At 31.6% G+C, this 12,736-nt stretch overlaps 1 protein-coding gene across 1 annotated transcript; it reads right to left on the reverse strand.

Moving 5' to 3' along the window:
- Nucleotides 1–4,167: 4,167 nt before the first annotated feature.
- On the reverse strand, nucleotides 4,168–11,204 carry LOC132068493 (AP2-like ethylene-responsive transcription factor AIL6). The gene is made up of 10 exons (XM_059462096.1): nucleotides 10,641–11,204; nucleotides 9,357–9,679; nucleotides 8,516–8,724; nucleotides 8,198–8,280; nucleotides 5,887–5,895; nucleotides 5,714–5,802; nucleotides 5,425–5,498; nucleotides 5,283–5,333; nucleotides 5,097–5,173; nucleotides 4,168–4,876 (listed from the first exon to the last, which is right to left on the reverse strand). Exons 1-10 carry the CDS (start codon nucleotides 10,792–10,794, stop codon nucleotides 4,428–4,430), a joined length of 1,518 nt encoding a protein of 505 aa, XP_059318079.1. The 5' UTR covers nucleotides 10,795–11,204; the 3' UTR covers nucleotides 4,168–4,427.
- Nucleotides 11,205–12,736: the final 1,532 nt, after the last annotated feature.

A 12,736-nucleotide genomic window follows, 5' to 3' on the forward strand; every position in this document is an offset into this window, starting at 1 on the left:
AACCGTGGACAAGGAAGTGACCCAAATACAAAAGCAACCCAAATACATAGTTGCCCACCATAACTATTGTATAGATATGTACATGGTAAAAATGGCACTTTATTTTTTGTTTTATGGATAGCTGTAAATAGATAATGATAGGTTAGTTACAAACAATAGATTATTAGCACAAAGATTGTACAGATTATGATTATCAATATTAGAAGGAAAAATTTCCAATCTCGGTCTTTAAATTCTTTCATTTGTATCGAGCAAATATTTTCGTGTTTCAATTTTCAAATAGTTGTTCATTGCTTTGAGGTAGTCTGAGCGCAAATAGATGAAGTAAGAATGATTCCTTCTTTCACATAAAACTAGCTTTTAAAGCATTTTTGGCAATTCTTCGAAGGTGTATGATCCTTCGTCATGTCATAATCGGATACTTCATATAAAATATTTAGTTATAATCGATATATTCTATTAAGTCCTAAGAAAGTTTTTAATCAAGCCATTGCGGAGGAGTTAATCGGATTCTAACGAAAATTGGAAAGAAGGGTTTTTCATGAGTCACATCTCACCAAACTCAGCCTTATTCAAAGGGCTAGAACTGGCATTCATTAAAAAAATTGTATTTATAGTGGAAACAGATTCGGAGATATTGATAGATCAAATTTTCATCACCTTCACAAAATGCATCTTATTTACATTTTTTCAATGACTGCAGATTTCTTTATGCAGTGAACCGTCCTCTCTTACAACACAATTATAGACAAGCAAAAATGGTGGCAAATTCTCAAGCTAACTATGGGAGAATCTAAGCTTTACATGGAGTAGCTGGATCAAACATTATTGTTTGGAACTACACTACTTTACATGCTTTATTGAAATTTCGTAAAGATATTGACTGAATCATCACGATTAGTCCCTTTGTGCATTGAACCACCTTATAATCTTATTTTTAATTTAAGTCGCATTTCATTAGCAAAAAAGGGGAATATATTATACATAGTTAATTAAAAAATGTAAGTGAGTCAATAATAACTAGTCGACTACTTGCATTCAAAGTCTTGATACTACGATTCACATAGCAATCAAAGATTACTAGATTGAGACTATCGATTTCCATAAATAAACCAAGATTGGACTTATAACTATCGGAGGCGAAGCAAGGATTTAAATTTTATGGGTTTCAAGGTTTAGGCAGGGGTTAATTCAAGCGGTCCAGGGTGTTCAAAATTATCTCTAGCATCCTAGGTTTGATTCCCATCGGCAACATTATTTTTTATCGCTTTTCTAAAAAACTTAAATATACATATAATTTCTCAATGACGAAACATAAAAAAAAATGAAAAAAAATAATAAATAAAAATCATAATGGATATATTAGATATATATTATTCTAGTTTTTTGATATAGGTTTTATGGTAAGGATTTATGAATTTTCATAAAGTATTTTATTATAGAAGATATATACTAGGTAATGTTCATTTTTTTATTGTTTTTTCGAACCCTCTAAATGAAAATACTGGATCCGCCGCTGGGTACAGGATACAAATATCAAGTGCATAACAGGGTTGTGAATTTAGTTGTTGGACAATTTAGTAGATTTCATAATACGAATACAGAATTTGAACTAAAGCTATTAAATTCAGTGGAACCCGTAAGCAACCTTCTAGCTTAGCCCCACTCATAACACGAAACATCAAAGCCATGATGCAATCAGTTTCTGCAAAAACGGCCCAGCCTCTCTTATTATTTGCTGCTTTTGACTTTTAACCAGTAGTAGTAGATAACATGCAACCACCAAATCTAATTAATTCTAGGCAGAAAATTCTAAAATCAAATCTTAGAATTTCAGACAGCCAGCTATCTTTCTCTTGACTATACTAGCTAGAATTTGTTGCTATCTTTGGTCAGCAGTTAGACATTAATTGTAGGAATGTGGGGTCCCCACAATGTTGAAGAAAATGCTCAATCAAGCCACACTTTATTAGTCATATCAATATAATATCATGTAAGCATTTTAACAATTGGCTGGTACAACATGCAGTAAATTAAAGAAGCAATAGATTATTAGCATTTTTTTTCCCCAAAAGCTAGAACAATCAAAACTAGAAATAGAACTTTTTCTCATAGACTTTCAGTGGGAAATTTGTGATATGAAACATGATTCTCCCACCTCATGCCCACCGAACCAGCTCACTGGAAAAAAGTATGGTGGGAAACAGGTTCCCGCTGAAATGCTGGGAACCTTCATAATTTTTCCGTGCCAAAACACTACTATTTATGTTTTTCTCACCAACATTCAGTAGGAAATAGCCACTGAATATTTTTCAGTAAGAAATGTAGTGAAAAAATAGAGATTTTTTAGTAGGGAATAAATACATACTAATTTACATATCTCTTAAATAAAAATAGCATAGGATGTGAGAAGCTGGACAAAAAAAGAAGAAGAAGAAGGTATTGGACAAAAAAGGAGGAAAAGGAAGCATAAATCAAAAAAGAAAAAAGAAAAAAAGAAAAAACATATAATCCGATTTTTTAAGCAATAAAGTACTGTAGTATATTTATGTTAGAAGATAATGACAGGTTAATCTGGACTTCGGTACCAAATGAAATCAATACTTTGGCTAATTATTAGTATTTCCATTTCAAGAACTCGAATTAGTGTAGAGACCAATTTTTCAACATTTTAGAACTTTATATACAAACCTGTTAGAGAGAAACTAATGATGAGAATTCTGCAGCCACGAATCAGACAAGCAATGGAACTTTTGGTTCTTAATTAATAAAAATGAGATATGCAACACGAGAACTTCATTATACCTCGAATCACCGATCCTACTACACTTCTCGTCCAAGCAAACAGCAAACAAGTAATGTAATGTTTTCTAATAAAATCAACATTCGATTGGTAAGTCGAAGGTATTTTAGCAAAAATATCGAGGATATTTTAGAAAAAATATATTTAAGGATTAATAATAACACTAGTGTACTTATCCACGCGAACAATGAGACTCTCTTTCTAACAACCGGATATTAAAAATAACATTATTGATGCAGTGACATTATTTTAAAAATCATTTTTTAAAATAACTTCCAGAATCCGTGCCAACTGCTTTCTGGTTTTCTTCTTCACATTAACTTCCTCAGCATCATACCAAGTCCTTGTACTCATCAAAACCAATTATACGTCCTTCATTTCTCAGATCCTTCTCTCAAAAAGTCATATATTACCTAAATGCTACGGAGTCGCCTATGTTAAAGAACGCTTTGCACCCCAATATGGGATTTTCCAGCGTGAATTTGAATTTAGTCGGGGCCAATGTGGCACCGAATAGTAAATCAGTATATAATTTGCACGTCAATTTTTTAAAAACATGAGAACTCATCAAGTAATAGAAGATTAAAAAATTAAGCATAAGCAAAGTGAAAACAGAAAATTTCTAAATTGATTATCCATAATGTTAACACTGAAGATGGGAAAGCATGAATGAACTTACAATGGGTTGGGTCATTTGAGCGTTGGTGCTAGCCGTGGCTAAACTCTTTAACAAATACCCTAAGCCCTCTAATACTTGGATGCGTGAATGGGAAAGAAGCCTAATGTCTGGTGAATGGTAAAGAGTTGTAAGGGTTTTTAATGGGATATATGAAAGTTTGTGTCATTCCATAAGTGTGGAATATGAACAGGCCGTAACGTCGGTAACAATTAGTATCATTCTTGGCAACGGTTTCTCTATCAATGTGTGGATATTATTATATTAAATTTTTGATAAAAAATGAGTAAAAAGCCAAAAATTTGGCAAAAAAGATAAATACTAATGCCACATCACTTTATCTATGCCTAGCTTTATATTATATATAGATAGATATAGATTAGCAAATTGGATAATATTTAAATGAATACTCTCAAGTAATAAAGACAAATAATAAGTCAAGACTGTCAAACCCCACTTTCCCCTTCTCATAGAAAACATTCTCTAGTTATCTAAACAACTCAAAATTAAAATGACTTCCACAAAATATTTTCTCAGAATATGACTTCCGTCATACCTTATAAATTGTGACAAATAAGAATAACATGCCCGATCTCAAAAGGTAAAGGCTGGTATATATCATTCATTGTTGTCAATTCTATCCGCACATAATTCAACAAAATAATATGTTGTACTAAGAGCAACTCTATAATATGAGGAAGCAAGAAAACCAAAATTTTCCCACAAGAGTTGCACTAATAACCCCCAGCCTAAGTAGTACCTAATCAACATGCATCTACTACTGCAACTGTTGAACAAAAGATACTTTACAATATTTTCACCTCCTACATATGGTTAATTAATAAATAGCCAATTCTAACACTTTTGCAAGTCAGAAATAGGGTCAGCTAAACGCAAAGAGGTTAATTTTAATTAGCCTAAACGAATTTGCAACGTCCTATTGCAAGATCAATAGGACTGATTAGGCCAGATGAAAATCTCGCCCGGTGATGGCATCAAGGGCATTGTACCAACAGTATGATCAGAAGCACCAACGTCGTTGTTGCTTGAGTACTGGAGGTGTGGAAAGAAGCTGTGATGGTAAAAGGGTTGTTGGCTCGTATCGAATGGAAGACCATAGGGGATAGCGGAAACAGGGGAAATCACCCCAAAATTGATGCTATTGCTGCTACCGTTGACACTGTTGTGTGGAGTCTGCTGGTAGTTATCGTTCAACAATTGTTTCTGCTCCGATTCAAGGGAGATTTTCAAGCGTTTTGCTGCTCCGCCTATGGGGAGTGAACTTTTCATGATGGCCTCGACATCATATCGGTTCATTTCGAAATTGGTCACTGCATTCACTCCCCTGAATTTTATTGCTGCTATGTCATATGCTTCTGCTGCTTCCTCCTCAGTAGCTGCAATAATTTACCCAACAAAATACAAAAATTAGCAATGGACAACACCTATCGCCAACAATAAAAATCTATCGCTAATCCTATTTAACGATGGATTATTAGAAAATTCTATTAGCTTTGAGTTATTTAGAGACAGATTAGCAACAAACTTCATAGCTAATTCCTGTTCTTTTTTAATAAATAATCTAATAAATGAATCAAAGGAAATTAATATAGTTACCAAATGTTCCTAAGTACAGATCCTTGTTCCCTGCAACACGGCCTATTCTTGCTTGCCAACGACCTTGTTGATGATGCCTGCAAAATTTCAGAACTAGTTAATCAAACACGGCTTATGAAACGGGCCGAAGATTGATCTCACTACATCTAGAACACGAGTAGATATTACAAGACATATAATGCAAACCTTGTCACACCCCGATACATAGAAGCTCCTCTCGAGAAACCACTACTTTTCCTGAAATCAATGAAGAAATTTATATGAGAATCAATCGACACCAAAGAGCATCAACACGACGATAATGAGGTAAAAGGTAAATCTTGCACACCTTCTTAGGGAGGCAATGAATTCTTGCTTCGTCATGTGCTTCATTTCCTCTATTTCTTTGGTATAATTGGAAGCCTGGAAAATACATCAGCCGGGTTAAAACTAAAAACTCTAACGTCCTTCCATAATTACGTAGTTTTTCATATAATTAATCTGTTGCTCGGAATTCTTAAAAAATGTCATCAATACAGGTGCAACAACATTTTTGGAGAGTCAGAACAACTGAGTAATTAATTGAACAGCCAATATGAACTTTTAACGAAAAGTGATAAAGGTGTATAGTATATTACAGGGAAATTGGTTGTGGCTGTTGCACCCCAATACTTTAAAGCGGCTAAGTCATAAGATCTTGCTGCCTTGTCCTCCTTGTCATATCCACCTATTTCATTTTATAAATTCCAATATTCAATGATGTGTCGGAACGACGAAAGAAAATTTTAAAGTAGATACTGAGGTAACTTACCTAAGTACACTGCAGATGCGAATCCAGAATTTTGAGTACAAGCAAGAAGCAACCATGCCAATTAAAGGAAAAAATTAGTGAGACAATAATTAGAAATCAGCTGGCAACATAGTCAAGAATTTAGTTGGCAACATAGTCAAGAATTTCGTGTAAAAAGCGTAAAACATAGACAAATAAAAAAGAAAAAGCAAGATGCATGCGTATAGTAAAATAGCTTTAAACATTTGAATTTCTACATGTGATTGAGCAAAAGATAGTGACATATCTTTGCCCAGACCAAAAAAAAGGTAAATAAGTTGTTCCCACTATGTTTATGATTGACTATGACAGTGGAATTATGGAGTTAAGCAATTTGTAAGTTGTTAAGAAACATTACTGTTTTAAGTATATTAATTATTATTTTTGAAAAGGAAGTATTATTAATTACTTTTCTCAATACCATTTTAACAATGTGAAACTACATTAAGGACAAGTTTGTTAGCAAGTTCAAAGCCAGGTAAGTACCAAGTGCCAACATACTAGTAAACAACTAGAGCTGTCAAATCCCCTATTTGTAGGTCCACACCTTTGATTACATGATCAGCGTCAAATATCACATGTCTAGGTGTGAATCCATAAAAGTGGCGGGCACTTCATTTAAATTCTCAAAATTTAATTTATATACAGCGTCAGCGTCGTATAATTTTTTAATACCATTACTATCTCTAACCCACTGTAAACCAACCTTATTTTACAGTAAACCAACCTTATTTTACAAGCTACTACTAATTTCACTTATTATAAAGAATTATTTATAGTTAAAAACATTATCATGCCCTGTCAATATATAAATAAAATTAAACTCAAATTTTCATAAATGAGCCAGATTGGTCAAACTAACGAGGGTCATTGGCCCATGGAAGGAAAGAGGGGGAAAAAAACAAAGCAAAAGTTCTTTTTGGTTTCTCAACCCAATAGCTTTGACTCAAACCCATATTTATGTTAAGAAATTTACTTAATATATATAAATAACTTTATCCCAAATCCAATAATCAAAAAGAGTTGAGAGTTCAGAACCCATAACTTAAAATTCTGGTCAGCCTCCGTTGAGTTTCCGACTAATCCGAAATCACATTACGTAAGACTCATTAAATTAAAAGAGAAAACACTCGCTACTAAAAAAGATTCAACTGAAAAAGTAAATGTCAAAAGCAATAGGAGAAAAACTCAGTGCATCAGAAGCTAGCTAGAGTTCAGACTAGCTGAGAGTGTGTACTACTCACTTGGGAAGGTGTGGTAATTTAGAAACTATGCTACCAGATAAACATATGGTGAAGAAAATGAATAACTAATGGACAAAATTTAGAACCTTTGTTTTCAGATTTGATAAGATCAGTATTTTCAGACATGGTTGGCACATTGAAGCATACAATAAAAACCCATAGGTACACTGCAAAAATGAACTAAATGGCGGCCCATCTAATCAAATCAGTTGTAAAAATTTGAAGAAAAATACAAAAAAAAGGCACAAGTTGTCCAATTCAGATACCAGCAATCAATCAATCATCATAAAAGCCTGTTTTGAAAGAAAATACCCATCTGAATTTTCTGAGCACATTAATGTTTTTCAATTGCATGCAACTATTTTCTATCAGACCCACAATTGTACTACGTACTATAACCGAAAAGAAAAAAATGCTTGTATGAGTCACAAACATTTTGACTACGTATTTTATTGAAGTGCATGTTACTCCTTTTATTCCATCAGTGTAAGTGTATGTGATACAGTAATTATTTTCATTTAAATTTGTTTTAAGAAATGTCACTTTCTACATTTGGTGACTATTTAATCCTATGATTTCACATGATTTGTTTAAAATCATAATAATTAAAAGACATTTTGGTACAACAAATAAATTTTTAGTTTAAGACAGACAACACTCAATAACCTTACTTATGTTCAGTCAAACTAAACCAATGAAAAAAGATGGAGTAATATTTTTGGGGAAAATACCTATTTTAAAATCTGACACAATCTAATTTCAAACTTTTTTAAGAAAATCTTATACTATGCTTTAGTAATATGTCATATTTACGACCTTAAATTGCAAATCTGTGTGCAATCATATAGGATCACATAAAATAAAACAAAAGAGAGTATCTCTTAGTACAAGTAATCGAGTAAATATGTCTACCAAGACAAACATATTTTAAAAAAAAAATACAGTAAAGCTAATTTCGCATGATCTTTAACCCACCTTACTTTAGTGACCACTTGGTCAAACTTAAAGGTGCAAAATCTAAATGTGTAAAACAAGGTAAATTTTGTTACCTTGACGTCCTTTTCTGGCTTGGCCCTCTCTTTTACAGCTGTTATCCCAAAGATGCGCTTCGTATCTTCCTGTCCATCTATGCCTACAAAAAAGAAACCAATTTTTTTACACAATTTTCATTAATATCAAATGTACAAAAATAAACTAATTTCCAAGCAAATGATTGTCCATGGACAAACATATAGGGATATCAAATGCACAGGTTAAATTAAATTTGGATGAGTCATAACGGAGAATAAATGAACGAAATGTCTTTACATGGCAATACTGCCCACCCTAAAAAAACAATTATTTTACTAAAGTAATGAAAAAATTACCTCGTTACACCTCTGTAAATGGAAGTCCTTTGACCAAAAGTATCAGAAATTTTCTTACAACTCTCAGAATCAACCGCAGTAACTATAGCTTTTTCCTCAGTTGAATTATTCGTAGTATTAACAGCCAAAGACAAAGCACCAGCAGTAGGAACACACTGTGAATAACCCAACTCGTTACTCGACTCCGTAGCAAACTCAGTGCCCATAACCTGTGGGTAGGGAGTGATAAAATTAGCTCATGAAAATATCACCCGCTCAACCTGCCAGCTGACCCTCATTTATTAGCTCAACCCATTTCGGCCTATAAAAAATTGTGCTGATATGTAGCCAAATTGACAATGACAAATAATGCCAAAAAAAATTAAAATACATTTTCATTATTTTATGTTATGTTATATATAGCATAGTAAGCAAAAAAAAAATATTAGGTACTAAAGAACTCCTCCCTCCGTCCTAAAATATGTCATGTATCGCTAATCAGAGTCAAGCTACATTAATTTTGACCAATATTATACATTTTTTCACCATAGTAATATGAGAAAATTTGCAACTTATATTCATTATATATAGCTTTTAACTAGTTTAATTTTATTTTTAAAATATTGACTTAACCTAATACAATTTTACTCTAAAAACTAGACAAATTGACTCTTAAAAAGTAAAACGTGACAACTATTTGAGACGGGGGAATATAAAAGAACAGAAAAAGAAATTAAAACTTATTAAAAAATGGAAAGATTGGATTATAACTCGCTTTTTAACCCATTTCAGTCAAATTTATTTCAGCCAAAATAACTAATCCGGTCAAATTCAGTCTAACCCGCTCATTTTAACACCGTACCTGTGAGTCATCAACTTCCGAACCCGAGTTAGTCGAAAACGTTTGAAAACCAACAGCCCTACCATTATTATTCAAATCTTGCCGGCCATCATGGTAGTAGCCACCACCACCGTGGTGGTGGTCGTAGATGTGAGTCAATGAAGACGAGTCTTGAGTCTCAGTTTCGCCACCAAAAAAATCTTCGAGCTTTGGTGGTGGTTGGTCGTGGTGTTGTTGTTGGTGTATTATTTGTGGTGAATCCACAAATAATCCACCTTGATGATGATATATTTGTTGTTTTTCACCTTCTGTATACATTACTTGAGCTTTTTGGTTCGTCCACCCTGAAGAAAAAACAAAAAAAATTGCAATATAACAAGTTAAAATTAGTCTATTAATATACTACTAGCTTTAAAAACAGCCAGTTATCAAAGAGATATACACAGAGAAACAAAACTAAGAGCTAAATGTTAGTGGTTTATAAGCTGGAAAATGTTAAATTAAAAATCCATGGTTTTTTTCAAAGATCATTAGCTAAGCAAAAATGGGATTTTTTTTATTTTTTTTTTGGCAACTATTTTCTGTTAATGGAGTGATGAAAGATTTTTGACAAAAATAGAAGTAACCGAAAATAAGACCGCATGGTTGCATTTTCTTTGTCTTTTTCCTACTTTTACTTTCCTCAAATCATCAACCAAAACAGAAATTCCGGAGGAGTACTTCATTCAAACATATATTCAAGATTTCAAAATATGTTTTTCTTTTTCTTGTTTTTTTGTCTTTTCTTTCAAATGTTTAACAGCACTGAAAAATTAGTGGAGACAGTGAATTCATACTTCCACACTAATAAGAGGTTTAGCTCGAGTTCGAAAATGAAAAAAATATTTACTAACTTTTTTTGGTGCAGGATTTCTGCTTTCCCACTGGTATCATGTACTTTTTGGGCCCGACTAATTCTGATTCAAAATGTAAAATGTTCGGATTTTTTTATTTTCAAGACTTGGACTTGAGACCACTGACGAAGCAAAGATTTTCATTAAATAAATTCAAAATATAAGAAATATATACACGAAGAAAGCCAAAAAGATTCAATATACTCATAAAAATATTTTTAATATTATACATATATAGTGTAATTTTCCAAACAACGCAGAGGTTTTGATGAACCCTTGCGCCCCTACCTCCGTTCACGCCCGAAACCTGATTCACCCTCACAATATTTTGTGTAGGGTGAACTTGAATTAATCGGATCAGTGAGTTTTGAATATCATATGTATAAAGCCAAAAAAAAAATTGCATGCTTACCATGGGGAAAGAAGTTGTCAGCAAAATAGTATTGATGAGAGTCAGCAGAAGAAGAGCCATTAGATTGAAGCATAGAAGACTGAGCAGAAGAAGAGTTCAACATTTCCATTGAAGACAAAGAAAAAGATAACCAGTTATTATTTTCTGGAGCCATATTTATAGAATCTCTTTAACTTCTCTCCAAAAAATAAGCAACAAAAAAACAGATCAAAAAGCTCACAAATATCAATTACTTAGAACTTGTGTATGTGTGTAGACACATTTTGTAGCTTCTTTGACTAAGAAGAACAAAGGGGGTTGGAAAAAGATTCAAAAGAAGTGAAAAGCATGCAAAATAAAGGTGAAATTAAAGTAGTAGTAGAAGATTTGAAGTAGGTACTAGTAGAAATATTTGGTTAAGGACAAATTTAGGAGAGATTTGGAGAAATATGGAGAAGAAGAGAGAGGAGAATAGAGAAATGTGGAGGTATATAATAGGAGAAAACAGCGGTTTCATCTGCCACATCCGGCGGAAAATCAGAGGGATGCACTTGAACTAACTTTTTGAAGACAAAAAAAAAAAAAAAGGAGCTGTTAATCATTTTAGTAGGCGTTTGGCCATAGATTCTACTGCCTCCGTCATTTTATTTTGGCCACTTTTTCTTTTTACACGGCACCCTAAGAATTCATAAATAAAAAATATATTTTATTATTTTATTTCTATCTTTCTCCAATAAATATATTCTAATTAATATTACTCTCTTCATCTCATAATAAGTGTCATCTTACCTAAAAACACGCATTTTAAAAAATAAATAATATAATATGAAATTTACTAAATTACCTCTACATAATAAAAATTAATTACTTTTCCTCTTCATTAGAGCGTGCACAATAGAACCTTTTGATATTGAGAATTCAACAATACCAAGTTACTATATGACTTATCCAATCATCATTTAGATGTTACTTTAACTTTTTATTTTTTGTCTAAGAGTATATTTGAAAAAAAAAAAACAATTTATGTCTTGTTTTTTAAAGGTGACACTTATTATGAGATAATTTTTTTGCTAAGGTGACACTTATTATGGGACAGACGGAGTAACTATTTTCAAGAACATTTAATGCTAAGAGTAAGATGGGAATTTATTTTTTATTTCTATTATTTTTATTTTATTTTATTTTTTAGAATGTATTTTTCTTTTATATTATTTATTTTTCATTTTCTTTCTTCTCATTCCCAATCTAGACCTTTACTTCTTGTGGTTTCATATAATTGCTCATATTTTTTTATTTTTTTACTTTATTCATTTAGCATAACCGTGTTATTATTCTAATTTTTTAAACTACACCTCTTAATATTGAAAAGAATGAATCATTAATAAACTTAGCATATAACGAGTGACGTTATTAAAGTAGAATTTTGTTGTGAATGAGGTTATAGACTTATATTTTCCCTTTCTTTTGAAATATTTACTTATATTACATTGCAACTTACTTATATAATGTTGGAATTTGACATAAGAGTATTATGTTATACTTTTTCTTTTGGATTTTGAATTTATGTTATATTTTAAATTTTAAATTATTTGCTTTCACATTGCACGTTGTTTACTTTTCACTTCACATTGCATATTGTTTACTTTTCACTTACATTTGATGGATTTTTTGTGTCAAACATTTGAATAATGTTATGGCATTATATTTATAAATATATTTTTTTTTGTCAAACATCCAATCCATGACGTTCTCACAAATAAAAAAAGTCTTCTTTTAAGTTTTATAATTAATTAAAATTAAATATTATTAATTTGAAAAATATATATCAATTATTTTTTACAATATTAGTTTACAAATATATGATTATTAATTAATATGTTTTCAAGAAACAATGTGTTATTAAATAACTAATTTAATATCATTTATAAAGGCAAATATTTTTTAAATTTTAATTTTAATTTTTTTTATAATTAAATTTTATTTTTAAATTAAACTAACTGTGTAATTACACTTGTGCAACTAAACAACACGCTTGTAATTATACTGTAATTACGTTATGACAAAGAAACAGGTAATTACTCTGCTTTTTAATTACTACCCTGGTAATTACACCAATT

Source organism: Lycium ferocissimum, chromosome 8 (genome assembly GCF_029784015.1).
Source record: "Lycium ferocissimum isolate CSIRO_LF1 chromosome 8, AGI_CSIRO_Lferr_CH_V1, whole genome shotgun sequence".
In the NCBI taxonomy this organism is placed as follows: Eukaryota; Viridiplantae; Streptophyta; class Magnoliopsida; order Solanales; family Solanaceae; genus Lycium; species Lycium ferocissimum.